The sequence below is a fragment of the Scomber scombrus genome, chromosome 19, assembly GCF_963691925.1.
Source record: "Scomber scombrus chromosome 19, fScoSco1.1, whole genome shotgun sequence".
In the NCBI taxonomy this organism is placed as follows: Eukaryota; Metazoa; Chordata; class Actinopteri; order Scombriformes; family Scombridae; genus Scomber; species Scomber scombrus.
Window position 1 is genome coordinate 10965084 of NC_084988.1, and position 18515 is coordinate 10983598.

The window sequence follows — 18515 nt, forward strand, 5'->3', positions numbered from 1 at the left end:
ATTTTACAAATTCTACACATATTTTCTCATCCTCTGTGGGAAAGGTGGGATGAATTATTGCAAAGAAGGGGTATATGTATGTATAAATCTGATTCGATGGATATTAAGGGAATTGTTCAATGTGTATTCATGATGCCATAAAAAATACAAACTTTGATTTTATGGTAGCTGAAAAATTTATCAAAATGGTTTATAGTGGAAATACCTGACAAAGCGACAAGGTAGCTCATGAAGCACAGTATAATAATAAATAATAATAAAATCTTTATGAGAGCTATCTGGCTAAACGATGTTTTGACTGCATTAAAGGTGGGATCCGGGTAAGAAGCTAACATAATGATAAATCAAGTACAGAGGTCATCAGGACTCCTGTGACCCACAAACCACTTTTCTTTCTTCATGACTGTTGGCACAAGATCCGAAGAAAGACCTCCCTCATTGCCTTCATTCCATGTCACTTTTCTTTTTTCAACATTTAATGACCCTAGTTTGTTAAAAGAAGCCTCACCTGATCCAAGACCCAAGGCCTTGCATTAACTCCTGCCCCAAGCGGGACTAATTCTGGCATGGCGTTGTGCAACAGCGCAACCCCCTAGCAGCCCCGTCAGAGGCAGACTAAACAAAGGCCTGGCCCGGCTTCCCCTATCCTATCCAGCAGGCAGAAAAGCTATTAATGAGGATCTATGGCCCAGAGCAATGGAAGCCTTCAGTCCCCCAGCCATGTCCATCAGGGTACTTAGCCCCATGCAGTCATTAACTTCTGTTACTAATTGTCAAATTCATTAAACTAATCCTTCCCCCACATCCGGATGTCTCCCGTGGAAATGGATGGAGAGGGCTGAGTTATTAAGATGTCAGCTGTGGGGAAGATTAAGGCCAGCAGACATGCTCCACAAAGAAACGATACGGCCATTAAACTCTATATCAAGGTAGTGTGTGTGATATACTTTGTAATTATATATACATTCATCTTAGTAAGGGAGTAAAAGAGTGATTCATATGTATTCACAGTCACAGACATGCCTTCAGTCAAGATATGTATCTGCCCCAAAGATACATACAAGATAATCATAAAGCACCAAGTTCGGCTTGAGAATGCAGCTATTTTATCATTTCTCAGCTTAAAAAGGTAGTCCTGCATGCTACACATTCAGTCAGGGTAATATTCAACAGTCAAAGCCATTAACAGCAACCAAGGCAATTAGAAATACATAAAATATTAAAAATTCAATATTCATTTTCATATGGAATACATCAGAACCCTCATTAGCTCTCTCTCAATGGCTGTCACAATGAAGTCTTAATTATACACCCTAACAATACAAAGTTCCATTTTGCAAAATGGTGGGTTTCTAAAATGCCTGCTTCAGCCTGTTCTGACAACTAGGAAGCCAGAGCTGGCAGATCTTGACTATTATCTACTATCTTGACAGACACGAGGCCAGATATGCCCATACATAATCCTCTTTTTATTGAGTCCAAAGTTGTTGACGTGCACTTTCTATTATATTATTGCCTCCTGTAGGTAGTATGCTCGTGTGTGATGGCAGGAAGGCGGGGAGGAAGACAAAGTGGAGAAATTAATTAAAGTGTTTTGAATGACAGTTTGCTCAAGGGCAACGGGGCACCATCATACACTCTCCATTTCTGTATCATCATATCGACACCACTTCCAACTCTGTGGCCTCCTGTCACTTCCCCCTTCTATCTAGCACTCCGTCTCCTCTCCATCTCTCCTCCTCCTCATCCCTCTCTCCCTGGATCCATCAAGTAAGTGACTGGACGCGACATGGTTTTAATGTTGTCTCCATTAGATCAGCTCTGGGCCTGTTGTAATGTAATGGGATTGTTCTCCCCAGTACATGGGGGGTATATGGAAAGGGGGTTGGACCTTGTTGTAGCAGCTCAACTAGATGTGGTACACGGGATGGGGCCAGCTAGGGTCAAGCGATTGTGTTTAATGCAATGCGGACATAGTCCTGGGGCGTGTTGGGCTGTCCTGACAACTCAGACATGCCAAACTGACAGGAAGCTTAGTGTGAGCTTAGTAGGAGGAGACACTACTTATTTGTTTTAAATCAGCTTCCTCATTACCATTCAGTGCAGCCAGTTATACTCCAAGGCCACTCCTAGAGTTGGTAAAGGAGTGATGACATGTAGACAGGTGTAGGCAATGTATGTTTCATGCAATACCTCCAAGATTATATACTGCACATATACTGAGGCTCAAACACTATGTACATGTGACTATGTCAGATTCATCAATATAAAGCAACAATGAGGCTGTTTATATTTGGTTTTAAAATGTGTTTCAGTGATCAGCTGAAGTGCACAGCCAAGACACACTGCTGTTTACACCTGTCTCTATCATGAGTCTCCAAGATGTCCAGCTGACCACTTGTGTTTAAATTTCATTACTAACTACGTCACCTGTGCTAGAGGGTCAAAGGGTTATTACGTCAGCCCGTCTCCAGACAAATGCCAGATTTGTTTTGCACAGGCTAACCAAGAAACCAAAAATGTTTCAATAATTAATATACATGTAAGGGTTATTCCAACTGCTGAGGTCAGACAAAGTCAGTTGGCGTTGGCACACTGTCATCAAAATAACCACGACATCCTGCATTGATGACTTATTTTCTGGTTACGTTCTTGTTGGGGACGCTTCACGATGTATTTGCGCTACCTCAGCAAGTGGTTTGAGTAATGGGATCACAATACAGCTCAGTGGTCATTTACATTTGTATTTAGCACTGTCCACTTGTGATTTGATTTGAAAGATGCATTTTAAAACCAAGTGTAAACGGGGTCGAATGGACATGCAGACTTAGCAAATGTCTTTGCAAAGCAAACATCGGCCAAAAACTTGTTCGGAAAAGCTTTCACAGACATTCCCTTTCGTAAATTGGTGGGGCTGTCTGTCTGAAGCAGCTGCTGAAAGACGGCCTCTTCCTTTGTACTCATGGATGGGCTGGAGAGATGACTCACCACGTGTCAGTCTTCAACCATACAGAGTGGTGGAATAAGAAAAACAAACTGCTCACAAAGCCAGCTGCTTATAAAACTAAATGCCCCGACCGGTTCCCGTGATGATGCAGGTCAGAGTTGCAAGAAGGGGAGAGAGGAAGCTGAATAGGGGAAAGTATTATCCTGCATGACGGCGCTATGCAGATGGACCAGGCAACAGAGGATATGACATGAGACATTGTCTCATCGCCACGATGAGTGAGTGGCGCTTATCAACCCACAGAAATGTGACGAGTGACAGGGCAGCATACACTGATTTGGGGCAGGGGAAGAACGAGAGAGAAGCTGCAGACTTAATCCACGAAAGGGGAAGGAGGTTTTCATGCCTGAGTTCGTATTTGTACAGTTTCCTAGCCTGAAGTTCACACACACACACACACACACACACACACACACACACACACACACACACACACACACACACACACACACACACACACACACACACACACACACACACACACACACACACACACACACACACACACACACACACACACACACACACACACACACACACTTTTTAGTCTTGGCTAGTGATTCATTTACAATGACAGAGCTGTTTTCAGCGATAGAGCCTGAGCATAAATATGCCATGCCGCACAGCTGGAAAATGTAGAAATTCATCAGGGTTAAAAAGTAGAGAGATTAACGTTTCACGAGTTTCCTCTCAGATATATATGGTTACGTAAACACAGGCCCAGCCAGTCGTCAGGCTGGGAGGGAGAGGGCCTTGGCCAAAGCAAGCACAAAGCCCTAGTTTCAGCAGGCCAAGGACACGGAGGCTTTCCATATCAACGCGCCTGGAAAACTAAATGTTGGGAAGCAGCAGAGACATAAGGTTGTTTATCGGTGTACTGTATCCATGAATAGTTGCAATTCAAGCAAACAAGTTTATTTATTACTGGCTTTTAAGAAAAATCAATATTTTAATAGTTGTTTCTACATTAAACAAATTGTCACAATTAACCTCTACTCTCTCTCATACTATCAACTGTTTTGGGACTTTTTATATGACAGGAAATCATGTAACTTCCTACAAACATTCAAGGTCTCGCCTCTCACCATTAAAAGGATATGGGTTTCCAATAAATAAGCATCAGCAAAACACTTTTCTGTAGGGCATGAAACAAAGTCATAATCCCAGTTCTGTCACAGCAACATTCCCACTTGCCTGAGGTAAGAGTGTTTGAGTGTCTGAGACAGGAAGCTGCTTCCAGAAAGTGAGTATAGGACAGAATCAAAGAGAGTGAGTCTCATGCCACAGAGAGGTAAACTATGTCAGTTGCTTTTCATGGTCCGTAACAACCACCTAGTCCACAGGGTGTATGCATGCACATGTACTGACATCCATGTATATACACACACAGTCACGCACTGTCCTAGAAACACACACACTCCAAAATGTAAATGTTTTCCTGGTGAGGTCAGGTTACAGGCTCTTGGCATTTTGGCTCTGCTGTCCTCTATCCTCCATAGCTCCAACAGACATCATGGATTGCCTCCCTTCCTTCCTTCCCCAGAGAGAGACTGGAGGAAAATATAGCAGTGATGCTGGTTTAACCCACTCTCCAGACTCCAGACAGTGTTTTTCTACGGCTGGTTATGACTTTAGCTGCGGGAGGTGATGGGGCCTGCCACAAATATTTCTTGAGGGGAATGGCTCACAAAACATAACATAAAAGCCCTCTTAATTTTGGAGTAGATGAATGGCATGGAGTTGAAAGACTTAGCCCTGTTCTCAGCTGTGTGTTCTGAGACAGTATTGAGTCTGACTTGCTGTCGATACTGGTAAGTTTAAAAGGTTTTATTATTAGTTCAAGTCTTTATCTGACTCTTGTTTTTCTTCCATTGCTGGGTTATTCTTTACACTTCTAGATGGCTGCAGAATGAAATTAACTGGCTGGAATCTAAAGTTGGAAAGTAATGCAACTTTATATTTTAAGAGGAATGTGACTTTCAGAAAAGAGAAGAAAGCGGACAGTGGCAAAATATATTTTCATTGAGGGTGACAATGAAGATGTAACAATGGATTTCTGATGATCAAAAGTAGCAGATGTTTTGAAAGGAACAACATCCAAAGGCATTTTGAAGAAAAAGGGACAAAACACACAAAGACCAAAATGAGAATAGAATTTGGTCAGCCAAGACAAGAAAATGATCAGAGATTAATTTGTAATATGAACAGTCAAACAAAAGAGAGAAATTATAGCAATACAATCCCCATAAAAGCTAATGGTGTATTTACATCAGTGCATGATAGACCATTAGCCAACAGCTCAAATGCAAATGACCACTAGATACATCCACAATTCATCCAGCATCCAAATAAATTCTGTAAAAATACCATAAACACACACACACACGTTCTTCATTGGAACAATGTTCAACCAAGCAGTGGTAGTGGCTCATGCCCTTGGCAAGGCGAGATAAGGCTATCAGCTTCCATCATCGCTAAACAAGATTGAGCAAAGTACATTAACCAGAAAAATACAAACAAATTACAAAGGCTTGAGGCTAGGCTCTTTATCTAATGTTTGTGGGGACTGTTAGCGTCAGTTGGAGGGAAATGGGCCTGCATCTAATAGATCCTGTCCCACCACTTCCACACGGCCAGCGAACAATACACAGCGCCATTATCTCAGCGCTAATGCTATCCTTCCTCATGTGCAAAACAAGCCTGCAATCTCAACCTCACTGCCACAGTGCTGACGAACATAAATACAAGTGGTCTCAGACCAAAGGAAAAGATAACAATGGTTATCACATAGAAAAGGCGACACAGAAAGACAGCTGTTTGAAGGAATCTATACAAGCTCACACTGAAGTATACCTTCAAGTACAGCACTCAAAACTTAACAAATATAACAATAAAAAACTTTCTACAAAGTGATTATCCATCAGTTTTAGACTGCTTGTAAGCTATTTCCAATAACACCATTTGGAGGTCTCTCTGTACCACAAACAAGCTTGCATTAGCTTTGCTATTGATCTGATCTCCTAAACCCTCACTGTGACCCCAGAGGTCATGATTTATGTATTAAACTGCTTTTTAAAGAAATCCATTTTCCTGTTGAGCCCCCAATGTACGTCTAATGCGGCACCATGCCGGTAATCAGAGAAGGGCTGCGTGTTTGATTTTGCCCCCCGACCCCCACCCCCACCCCGCTTCATACTTCACACCCCTCCTCAATGACTTGTCTTCCAACACCTCAGCTCCCTAATCAATACCACAGAGCTCCTGGTTCAACTGGAGATTCCTCCGCCCGCCTGCCTGCCAGCCAACCAGCCAACCAGCCTGCCCTCCTCCTCCTCCTCTCTTCTCTGCTCCTTCTTTTCTCTTCTCCCTCGGTTCCTTCTCCCTCCTTTCCTCGCAGCAGGATACACCTCCATTATGGAGCGGCGTTAGAGGCTGAGGATAGGGGGGGGGGGGGGGGGGGCGGTGCGTGTGTGTGTATGTGTATGTGTATGTAATAAAGGTCAAGAGAATCAGGGAATGGGGGAAGAGTGTGTGTGAGTTTAAGAAAAGGATTATCTCACTAAAAACATGGTGTTTTAACACATACCAACAGAAGGGATTGTTTCATCTACAAAGGCCAAAGGTCTCAGTGCGCCTCTCCAAGACATTTTCCCAGACATCTTGAGGGGAAAAAAATACTTGCTTGATAAGAAAAAGAGAGGGAGGAAGTTGAGTTAACTGACCAACGATATCAGTTATCTAAAAATGAAAAGAACTTTTAAAACACGATTTTTCTGAAAAGTTGAACACATTACAGAATAGGAAATTAGATTTGAAAGTAACATTTCCATCGTTCTCAAAGCTGGGTCTCAGTACGACAGAGATGTCACAGTGCTGCTAATTAGAGCTGGCAGAAAGGAACATGTGCATAGATATCATCTATTGTTCCTCATCACTTTAATGAGCTTAAATGTCTTTGTCTTTATTCATCAACTCAAAGGTTGCAGAGTTACTGCAATGGAGTCACTATCTTGTTATATATTATCTATTAGTACATCAAGTGATTGAAGCTCCAGTTGGCTCTGCATCTTTCCAAAACTCCCATTTGTGCCATGCATTGTATCCAGTGTGACTTTCCAGACACAACATCTGAGTTTAAAATGTTCTCTCTGTGGACAATCATCTTCAAAATTGTGTCAAAATTGAAATAACAATTAATAATATCACAAAAACAAAACTGACAATAGCTAACTATATATAACTACGTGCGTGCAACATCAATTAATTTGCAGTTGGGTTGGTAAGAGAGAAAAAGAGTATACACGGATGAGAACAGTGGGAGCACTTTTTCCTACTGTAGACTGCTGAAAGGAGGCAAACGGGCCAAAAGAGAAGCAGGTAAGGAGAAGAGAGATAAACCTGTTATCATGTAACAGAAGCCTGTTTTGACCTGACCTTGAACACGCGAGCGTGCATGCACACACACACACAAGCAGGGTCACAGGGCATAAAGAGCCACTGTGTCAGGTCACAGAGCACAGAGAGAAGGATAAAGGACTTGAGGGATGTGATATGACTAATATGAGGGGTTTTGCAGGCCTTCAGGGGGACTGGCGTTACAGCCAGGGGTGACTGACACTGCTGATCTGTATCACACATCACAGCAGATCACAGCAGAGGAGAGCAGACCAACCACACACATGAAGTATGGACACACATCCTACAGTATGTACAGAGCAGGATGATTTTTTTCTTTTTTTTAATCCACACAAAGAAGCTAGAAATCAAATACCAAATGTAAAACATGTACATAGTCATTCCTTCTAATGTTTAAATTCTAACTAGTGTTTGAAGCCTGGCAGTGGACAAAAGGAAGTCATCTACTCTATCAAAAATATACCCTTGCAGCCATAGATGTCCTAAAGTGAATGGTCCCCCCTGCTGCTGACAAAACTGTTATTTCTTCCCCTCAAAGAGTGGGTTCGAAGATCAGCACCTAGCAGGATGGGATGGGGTAGGCTGTGGCTTGCATGTTTATCAGGTTACATACTTCAAAGACACACTGTCATACACAACCAGCGATGAGAGCAAAGGGGCCAAGAATAGGACCACATTGTCCTTCTGCCATTATCACTACTGCCAGGGGATGGACAGCTCTTTTTTTCCCTATTATAATTGGAATTTTTTTCCCCTGTCAACAATGGCTCTAAAGAATATGATCTCTTCCTTTTAATCTTTTGAATGACTCCGAACATTCTCTGTGAGGCCAAAGCACAGAGAGTATCTCTGCTTTGTCAGCTTCCGGGAATGATCCATAGATGGCACTGTTGGCTCATGCTAAAAGTCTTTTGCTTGCACTGCAAAAGAAGAGGAGGGAAGAATATCCACTTAAACTCATCCACTCCGGATCTGAGAAAAAAAAAAAATGTTTCATCTATGCTCAAGTGTCATTTGCCAAATATAATCTTGTAACTTCTAATTAATTCAAACTGCTAGAAAGAATCTTTCAAAATATCACACTTTCCAAACAGAACACTTTTTTTCGTGCTAAAACTGTTCTTTTTCAGTAAGGGTGATTTAACAGCTCATTATCAAAAGTATTTTTTCTCTCTCTTTCTACCCCTTCTATCATTTCCTTCACCAATCAACAACAGCACAAACTTTTTGTTGAAGGAAAAAACAGTTTTTTAGAAAATATGAAATAGAAAAAAAAGGTATATGTGTTACATATAACCAAATCTGACCATGATCAGTGACTTTTTGAAAGGAGATTCGAGATGCTATTACAGAATTGTGTAAGTTTCTAAATAAAGAGAATGGGATGATTTGCTTGAAATTCCTTCTTTTTATAATGTGTAACAAATGGTGCAGCTTGGTAAACCTACTGATTAGTGAAGATGCCAAAAAAGCAACTTCAGCGCGCAGTAACTTGAAATTTGAGATACAAAAAGTTGTATTCTTATGGTTGACATCACTCAATGAGAGAGAGAGAGAGAGAGGAAGCCTGTTGTTTATGGTGCAGGTCTGTTGATGACGGTGAGAGGGGTAAACGGGGAGACGACTGGAGGTCTGCTCGTCTGCAAGGGCCCCATGGGAATCCAACTGCCATGATCTATGGCCCGTCTGACTGGTGAGGTCAGACCAGAGTAGCCTTGGAAATGGGAAATTAGCAGCCCTTTGCAATTAGAGCCCTGACCACAGGGAGAGATGGTATATTGCACCACGTACCAGAGAAGTGACCACTATTTGACTGTGAATACTCATGAAAGCCCAAAACCCTGAAGTTGGACTGTGTGAATGTGTGCATACTCACAAGAAAACACACAAACAAAATCTTTCAAATCACATGTAGCCGCATCTAAAGCCACCAATTTATACAGAAGATGACAAAGAAAGTCAGGCAGAGGGCGGAAAATGCCCTGAGGCAAGCTGACTGGCCCTTGCCACTCAGGCGGTGTGTGTACAGGGGCCCTGGAGCAGCCCTCAGCGCCGGATGAACATATCCCCACACAGACCTACAGGACAAACCAAGTACCCATTCTCTTTCATTTACACCAAGTGAAGCCAACTCCAATCTCAACAACAAACTCTTATCCACCATCCTATAAGAAGCTCTTAAATTTTGATGCTGCCAGCAAAAATGAGGGGTTGAGTGGAGTTGCAGAGGGGAAAACGTCCTTCACTGTTTACACGGACAGCAGGGAGAACGGTTGCTACGGCTGAAATGTGCATCCAGGTAGCTTCCTCAAAGCTGCAGGTGGCAGGTGGACAGGCGTTGCCAGCAGTGTGTCGAGCACACATGCAGCTGTTTCAAACCTGTCAGTCAGCCACCGTGCACTACATCAGACCAACAAGGTCTCATACATAATTTGGTATCAAATTAATATTTTCTCAACGTCCTGGCAAAAGTGGTATTTGATGAAATTTTAATTCGGTGATTAATTTTTGCATCTGATCTTCTGTCAAGTGAGATAAAAAAAAGAATGGATTTTTTCCTGTGAAGCCAGTTGTTGAAGGGCACCTCACTTCAGCTTCACACATAAAACTTTGATTAACTGATACAAAAGGCAGACTATTTTCCCAGAGTGAGATAAAAAGAAAACTTACTCCACTTTGAAAGTGAAATCAAGACATACTAAATAGAATAGACTAAAAGCACAAACATGGCTTTTTAATCTCTCCCGCAGCTGGGTGCACTTTACAATGGTTGCTAAGGACTGTTACTGTACAGCAGCCCAGATGAAACTAGACAAGCAAAGTCTCTTTGAGACAATGCTGATGGGCTACTAAGTGACTCTGAATCCATAGAGAAAGACTTGTAAAACATCTCAACAGTGTGACATATGTCATGAACCTTAGCCGAGATGAGAAATTTAGTAGTGCTCTGAGAGCTTGTTCCTAAAAAGCAGTCAAGCATATGTCAGTGGTGGCAAGGAGTCAAAACGATGACTAGTTTTGTATACATTCAATGAGGCATTATAATAGTGAATTCACATCATTATGGTGTATTATACAACTATTCCAAATGAGACTAAATGTAAATAATGTTTAAAGCCTTTTACATTATGTGTTAAAATCAAATTATTTATATTATTAATTCCATATTTATGGTCAGAACCATTAATTAATGCCATTAGTTCATTTGGCTGGTTCCAGGGGGTCTAGTGCAATTGCTTTGCTTCCTGTAACTATATGTATATGTGTGCATTTATACTGTAGGTTTGTGTATATGTTTGTTAATTGCTGTGAGGATATATTTTATGCTTTACATTACCATAATTATTAACATTTGCATACGTAAAATCAGAAATTGTACATATTTATGCAAAATGTATAAACTAGACCTATCCATATTAACTCTGTAGATGTAATCAAAAACATAGTGATACCAGAGAAATATTGATAGCAGTTAAGTGAGTACTCTGTTTGATCTACTGCATCTTTCCAGCACAAAATGGCAAACAAAAAATGTCTGAAGGAACTGGATATGTTAAGCTAGACAGAGAGAGACCCCAAAAAATGTCCTAAAGGGATGTTGGACTAGGCAAAGGCTAAAGCATGTGCGAATATTGGAAATATTCAAATAAATCGAATAGGTTTAGAAGGTAACACGATTGAGGACAGCAGAGGGGTGACAAGGCTGCTTTGTTTCTTCTGAGTGTTAGTCAACTCTTTGCCAGTGTGAGACCTAAGAACTTGAAGAGTCAAGATAGGCTCATCAATGTTGAATGAATGAGAGTTTAACAGAGAGAATATTGACGTGACCTTGTTTGCATCACTCTGTTGGTATTGTAAGAACTATAACAACAGTCAGTCAAAAACAGTTACAGGCTGCAAATAGCACACAAACCTGATAACAAACTAGTTTAATTTTGGCCTCTCATCAAGTTAGTCATTAATGTCATTAATTACCTACAGCTTATATGACCTGGTAAAGTCTGTCACTTTAACTAGTGGTCAACACCTGCCAAAAATGACAAGCTGCTTATGTGAATGTATTGTCCCTTGCTTTTTGCTCACAAGAACCAAGCTGTGGACCAATCTGTGTCAAAGTCACTCACACCAGTGCACCCAACTAATATTTCACTCACATATGCAGCAAAATGCTTGCACTATTTAGCTGCATAAGGTGGGAAAATCATCTTACAGAACATAGAAGGGATGGCTTTAATGTCTAATAAACATGTGCTGTTCTGTACAGTAACTTCAGCTGCTTATAGTTTTAATTGGATTCATGTTATTGGTACGAACAGCAATACGGTATTACATTTTTTAATGCATAAGTAACTATTAGTGATGAAAATACAAAGTGTTATGGTATGAATGCAGTAATAAAATACAATAGGAGGGGTGGGTTTTTCATGTGTTAAGGTCTTTCAGCAGCCCCCATTCTCTTGGGCAACCACTGATTTTGTGCTATGGCAAAAAATCCTTGATTTCTTTAGTGGCTGGTACAGAGAGTTCTACCTTGACATGGTGCAGCAGCTGATACAGGTCTTCCACCTCATCCCCTTCCGTCTCACTGTAGTCTCTGCCGGTGTCCAGGCTGGAGCCCTCAATTGTGCGTCTGTACAGGGGCAGATCCATGGCTTCTGAGTACAGCTCTATGGCCTGGTGGCCCACTGTTTGGTACATGTAACTGTCCAACTCATCTGTGGCATGGAGCAGAAGATGTTTAAGCCAGTATCTGATGACAAGCTATTAATGCTGAGCTTACTGACATACACAGGGTGTGGTGTTCAATTAATTCTACTATAGTCCAGACTGATCAAACCGAAGCAATTCAGATGCAAGCAACATAATGTACAGAGGGCAATTCAAACCATTCAATATGCATTTATTTTAAATACTACAGCTGAGACTTGAGTGTGTGAGAGCAGGTATGTCACCACTATCAGAGGGTTACAGCTCATTGCTTCATTTAGTCCTGTGGTATACCAAAGGAAACACTTAACTAATCTACTGCCTTAGAAGGTGCTCCTTAGCTGAACTAAGCTGAATAGTGAATAGTATGACAACTATGGTGATAAAAGTGACTTTATTTTTAACTATAAAATTAAGAAATGAGACTTAATGAAATAATCTTTTGAATAAATACATATAATTCCAATCAATTGTTTAAAGGTGCAAATACAATGTTCAGCCCCACTTGATGTCACACTATAGTGTCAGCATCTCAGACCAAAACAAATGTGCACTTGGTTTACTTAGTAAAGTTAAAAAAAAAAAAAACAGCTCATAAAACTCAGATGAAACAGTCAAACTAGGCAGCACTGATCAAATATGAATCAAGATTATTTTACTGCATGGCCTATTTCTTGCCTAAAATGTTTTCAAAAACATATTTTAGTGTACTGTGTAGCAGTGATATGAGAAACATTATAACCCAGCCGACATGTTTATAATGGCGGGACTCACATGCACTAACAAGCACATGGGGGCCGGACCAGCTATCAAAACAAAGAACAGAGAAGCTTGGATTACAACACGCACGGAGGGAGTGTGACTTCATTCTCTGCTCAGGACACCATTACTACTACATTGTACATTGCAAATTGTTGTTTGCCGACGTCTAATGGGGCTGGATGTTGTATATTGCACCTTTAAAGTCATTCTAAAAAATGTAGAGAGTTCACTTTTCATTGAAGTGTCTAAGGCAAGTTTATTTCTTTGCAATTCAAGGTGCTTTACATAAGACCTAGAAATGCAGAAGAGAAAGGGCATATGTAGGATTTTTTTTTAAATAATAAAAAATCAATAAATAAATGAAATAGAATAAAACCATGGACCAATGGAGTATGATCGTATGATTATGAAAACTGACATAAAGAAATTAAAGTGTCCATGGGAAAAACAGGTCAAAATTTGGTTTTACTGTTCATTATTTACTTAAGCTATTTTTTGTGTTTATTTCATTTTGTTTTTATAACTGATTTACTTTTAGCACATAAGGAGTTTAGTTTAGTTGAGTTTGTACAAGTTAAAATTTATACAAAAAATGACAGATAATGACAGAAAAAAAGCAGTGCAGTGAGGGGCAGAAAACCTGAATGGGCTTATTTAAAGCCTCCACCTAAAAAATGTTAAAATTTCACAATATTGCAGAAAATAAAATGACCACATAAAAGTGAGAACAAACACCTGGCACCAAGAACAGTAATAAAAACTCATAGCAGTTACAATGTACATTTTTACATGTCGTGGTCTGAGTCAAAGTAACCATCTGCTATCATGCTGCAAACACTAACACACCTTCACTCCTGTGGGATTTACAGTACATCAACTTCTGCGGCACTTTATTTATGTACAGTACTCAGTTTCTTGGTCTGCAGAAGTGCAGCTGGCTGACCCATATAGCTCTACTGGCCCCTGTAGAACATATTTAAACACCAGCAGCACATCTTCCTCACCTGTGTGAGCAGGACGTAGGTTGGCAAGAGCTACGATCCTGTGCCCAGCAGCAACACACTGCATCATGTTGTAGCAGCTGTCCTTGCCTCCACTAGAACACAGCACGAAAAATACACACAGATGTAAAGCTGTGTTTTTAAATCATTAAGATACAGACCTATACTTTATCAGAGGTGTACAGTTAGTGTTCCCAATTAATATTCAGTGATGAAGAAGCTATTTGTGACTGAAGAGGCTTATTTCCATTTACCATTAGAGTTTATAGAATAAAAAAAAATAAAAAAATAAAAATATATATATATATATATATATATATATATATATATATATATATATATATATATATATATATATATATATACATATAAATCATTAAAACCATAAAGTGATCAAAACACTACGTAAAATCCAGACTATATAAGTGACAAGGTACATTACTGTTTATAACAATTGTAGCTTACAATTATACCACCTTGCATTTCATATATACACGTTTTCCGATGTTTAATGACAGTTTTGAGTTTGTGAATTAGTTTCTGTCGTGCTAGCATAAAGTGACAGGGCTGTGAGAGCGCTGCTGCAGTGACAGGATGCGGTTACCTTATCAACGCCACCACTTTCATCCTTTTAAGACTCTCTCAAAACTCTACAGACTCCAAACGTGATCGCTATAGTTTTGTACAATGTGAAATCAGCTCGTAGAGGTAAGCAACAACTGTGCATGGCAACCGGTGCATGTACACAATAACACGTGAGAGCTACGCTTCCGGGTTGACAGAGGACCCTATTTATACACCAAGATGCCCTTTATTATGCCTGATAGAAAATCTATCCATCTGCTTAAATTCAAAATCAACCCAAATGTATCTTTATTGGTTTTACCACACGGAAGTAGAGTATTGATAAATCACATTGTACAGTTTTCACAGAGTAAGGGTAAAATGTATTTTTTTAAATAAAAAAGACAGATTATGTGTACAGTATTCACATTAAACCATATAACTGCATTAAGGAAAAGCAAATCAAAAAACAAATCAAAACAAAAGAAAGTAAAGCAAGAAACTTCTGCATGTTGCATATTTATGTCCTGCATATTTACTTACACAGAGATTGATTACTGTATACTGTATTTTATTTTATATATTGTATCACTTTCACCCTTATGCTGCCACTTTTTCCCCCACTGTAGCTACTGTGCCAATTTAAATTTCTCACATCAATAAATATACATCTTATCTTATCTTATCTTATCTTAAATCTTAATTGAGTAAAAGTAATTATGAAATAATAGAAATAATACATTTTATAAAGAATAAAATATTATCACGATAAAAAATAAAAGTAGAAAAGAAATACAAATATTTATCTCTCTCTTTTACACATGTACAACAGCAACTACATATAGCTATGCATTCACACCAGCACAAAGACATCTCATAAAATTTATAAATTTACCACATTCAAAGCAAATTTTGTAAACTGCCAGTTATAAACTAATGTAGTCAATGTGGCTATGAACGGTAACTCTCTTAATTCTGACACTGACACACATCCTTTTGCCTCTTGTCTCTCAAGAGGACCAAAAGTCCATGCAATGGTATTCACACACAGGTTGCGGTTTTCCTCTGAGGGAGCCCTATTTTGCTCAGAGGAAAGCCTTTGATGCTCTTTTTGCTCTCTGTTGTTGTGCCAGAGCAGAATAATTGCACTGCTTTTGTGTGCTTCCCTCACCTTCTACCCCTAAGCAGGCCAAAGGCAACTGATTTTGTTTTGAGTGTACAAAATTGAGAGAGACATCTCTTCATCCCTTTGCTTTTAACTACATTCCCTTTTTTGTTTTTGTTTTTGCTTTATCATTCTGAATATACAGTATGCTAAAATCTACATCCCGCAGATGAGCATCATTTGTGTTGTGGTGCAGACAGTACAGATGGAGAACTGGGATATTTTTTTTCGTATGTGAATATGTATTCACAAAATTGCTGTATGAAATAAATCTAAACAATACAAGGAAAAGCAGCTCCTATATTTATGGATAGGTCTGATTCAATGTGATAATATAAAAGATGTATTTGTAATTTTCTTTCTCTTTTAATTTATTTATAGTATTTAACTAGTCTAGTTTCTTTAACATGAACCATGTGGCTACAATAAAAATATAAACTTCCTAGAAGTTTGATGTATTTTTTTAGAGATACAGTATTACTAGACAGGTAATATTCTTTCTCAGTCCTCGGGTAGGTAAATAGAAATACTCTATAGAGACCATGACAACAAAAAACAGACACAAATCAATTTCTAAAATTAATATTTAAAAAAAATATGGAAAATAACATTGGACAGTATGAGAGATATAGTCATTATGATTTGTTTCTTTGACATGCTTGTTTGAAAAATGGCCTTGTCTTGGAGAGAGCAGGACACATCCCCTTGGGTCTGCTTGTCCTTCAGTTTTGTTAACTTATTAATATATCACCTATGTTGTTCAATTTTGTAGGTTATATTTTATATACTGCCTCTGGTCATTTCCATTAAAGTCTAGACCCATAGGATATGACTAATGCAAATTTTGTCACTTATCAGTTTTTAATTTATGTAGTTTATTACCCAGACAAATAAAGAGGCATGTGCTTCTGGTTTTATTTGTGGTAGCGTTTTGCTGATGTAAAAGAGCGTTTTATATCCGTATTGTTGGTGTGATGGGGATAAAAAGTGTTGATGGATAGCTCAACTGAGACACAGCCAATGGACGTGAATATGAGACGCATAAATATGAAAGCAAGGCAGCAGGAATCAAATGACACCCATGGCCTTTTCTTAAAGGAGCATGTGCATATGACAGGTGATTTACACAGACACACAAACTAATTTTTGTCACACAAGGACACAAAAACTTTGGGTGTAATGAGAAACTAAGGCCTCAAATCACAGGACGATAAATTGAGTGTCAGAACAGGCCGGCCAAGGTTGCACTCTGAGTGGCCAGAATACAAACACACAGTCCTAGTCCCCTCAACAACATGACAAAGCAGCTACATGTGCTACATGAATTCTGGATTGTGAGTATTTCAACAACAATGCAACAATGAGCAGACACAATCTGCAGAATTGTATTGCTTTAAAATTAAAATTATTTGCACAAAAGATTACGGAAAGAAACAAGGTTGTACATTCTGTCAACAGGTTTTTATCTCTGTACCTTTTTTTGTTGTAATTCAGTGTAAAATAATTTCCTATTGATATGGTTCTGTTCAAATACACTAGTAATAAGATAAATATTGTCCCCTTTCAAAAATGTAGACCATGTTCACGTCAAATAAATTTTAGAAGAAACCATGGTGAATAAAATTATTAACCTTAGACAGTTTCTCAAATAATTATAAATGCAATGGAAAATGGAACATTTACATTGTACAGTGGATTACAATTATTACATGAAAGCTCATGTGAACATTAAGTATCTTAAGACAGTGGTTCCATAGTTTACCCTCAACACTGTGAGTAATCCCAATTTCCTCTCATTTAAGTAAACATTAGTAACAGCTGTCAAAGAGAGCTTTCTGCTACAACTCAAACCAATGTGCAATTCTAATTCTGACTTTATGCAGAACACAAATTGGATTTGAATTTTAATGTAATTTGGATTGAAGTTTCAACCAAGCCACAAACAAGAAGCAGAGGACACAGAAAATGCAGTGCCAAATTATGCCATTTTGCCTGGAACATCTGGAAGTCCAGTCCAGTCCTGCTCTTTTTTTTCCTGGACCTTACAGTATGAATCGAAGTCTATCCAAAAGTATTAGAGGCTTATGCAGAAAAGGTTAACTTCCCTCCATAGTGTGTAAGCAAAACAGAAAAGTCATTCTTATTATACATGATGATAGCCAAATGTTATCTTAAATTTGTGATAAATTTGCACTCAAGTGAATGATGGTTAAAAGCAGTTTTGTGTATTCTTAACTGTACTCCACCCTGGTGATGCTTCCATCAGGGGCTCATTTTCCAAAGCACTATCAACATAATGATACCTCTTTAGGGCCTAACCACATCCAAATCAGTTAGTAAACAACCCAAACGGGAATCTGCACACATTTTTACAGACAATTAACTGTTATCATGAGGGGCCCAAATGGATTAGTAGGCTCATTAATGTCTGAGGCTAATCGGTCCTTGATTGGAAATGTGAGAGAATGTGAAATAAAGTTGTGGTGTGATCCAAATTGTGTTTGATCATGGCATCGTCTTTGACAACAATCCCAGTCTGCAAACAGTAATTGAGTTTTTTTTTCTAAATCCCCCAATGAAAATCCGGCTTTTAGCCTTATTCCATTTGGCTTCTAAACTATGTAAGCATACAAATAGATGAAAAATGTTTTGCCTCAGGAGCTGCTACTCTTTTGTGAAAGTCCTAAGATCATTTTGCTGATAATTATTATTTGGTCCTCAAAATAATAAATATCTTTGCTTATAAAGAGCTTTTGAGAGAGCCATTTCAAAGTAGTGCTGAGTCAGTACTACTTGTATTTATAATCATGTTTTGATCCAACCAGAATTGATTTGGTACTAATTTAATTGAGTGTTACCATATTTCAAATCTCAAATATGTGATACTTTGCAC

At 39.0% G+C, this 18515-nt stretch overlaps 1 protein-coding gene across 2 annotated transcripts in view; it reads right to left on the minus strand.

The window, feature by feature from the left end:
* The window catches only part of dph6 (diphthamine biosynthesis 6), a 66160-nt gene extending 51535 nt beyond the window's left edge, over positions 1 to 14625 (minus strand). The window contains exons 1-3 of one of the 2 annotated variants that reach the window (XM_062441030.1): positions 14498 to 14625; positions 13897 to 13988; positions 11954 to 12138 (exon numbers count right to left, since the gene is read on the minus strand). In XM_062441030.1, coding sequence (XP_062297014.1) covers positions 11954 to 12138; positions 13897 to 13988; positions 14498 to 14520 — 300 coding nt within the window. In that variant the 5' untranslated portion in view covers positions 14521 to 14625. The remainder of the gene's footprint in view (positions 1 to 11953; positions 12139 to 13896; positions 13989 to 14497) is intronic. The other variant, XM_062441031.1, reaches the window with a different exon arrangement.
* Between the last annotated feature and the right edge of the window lie 3890 nt (positions 14626 to 18515).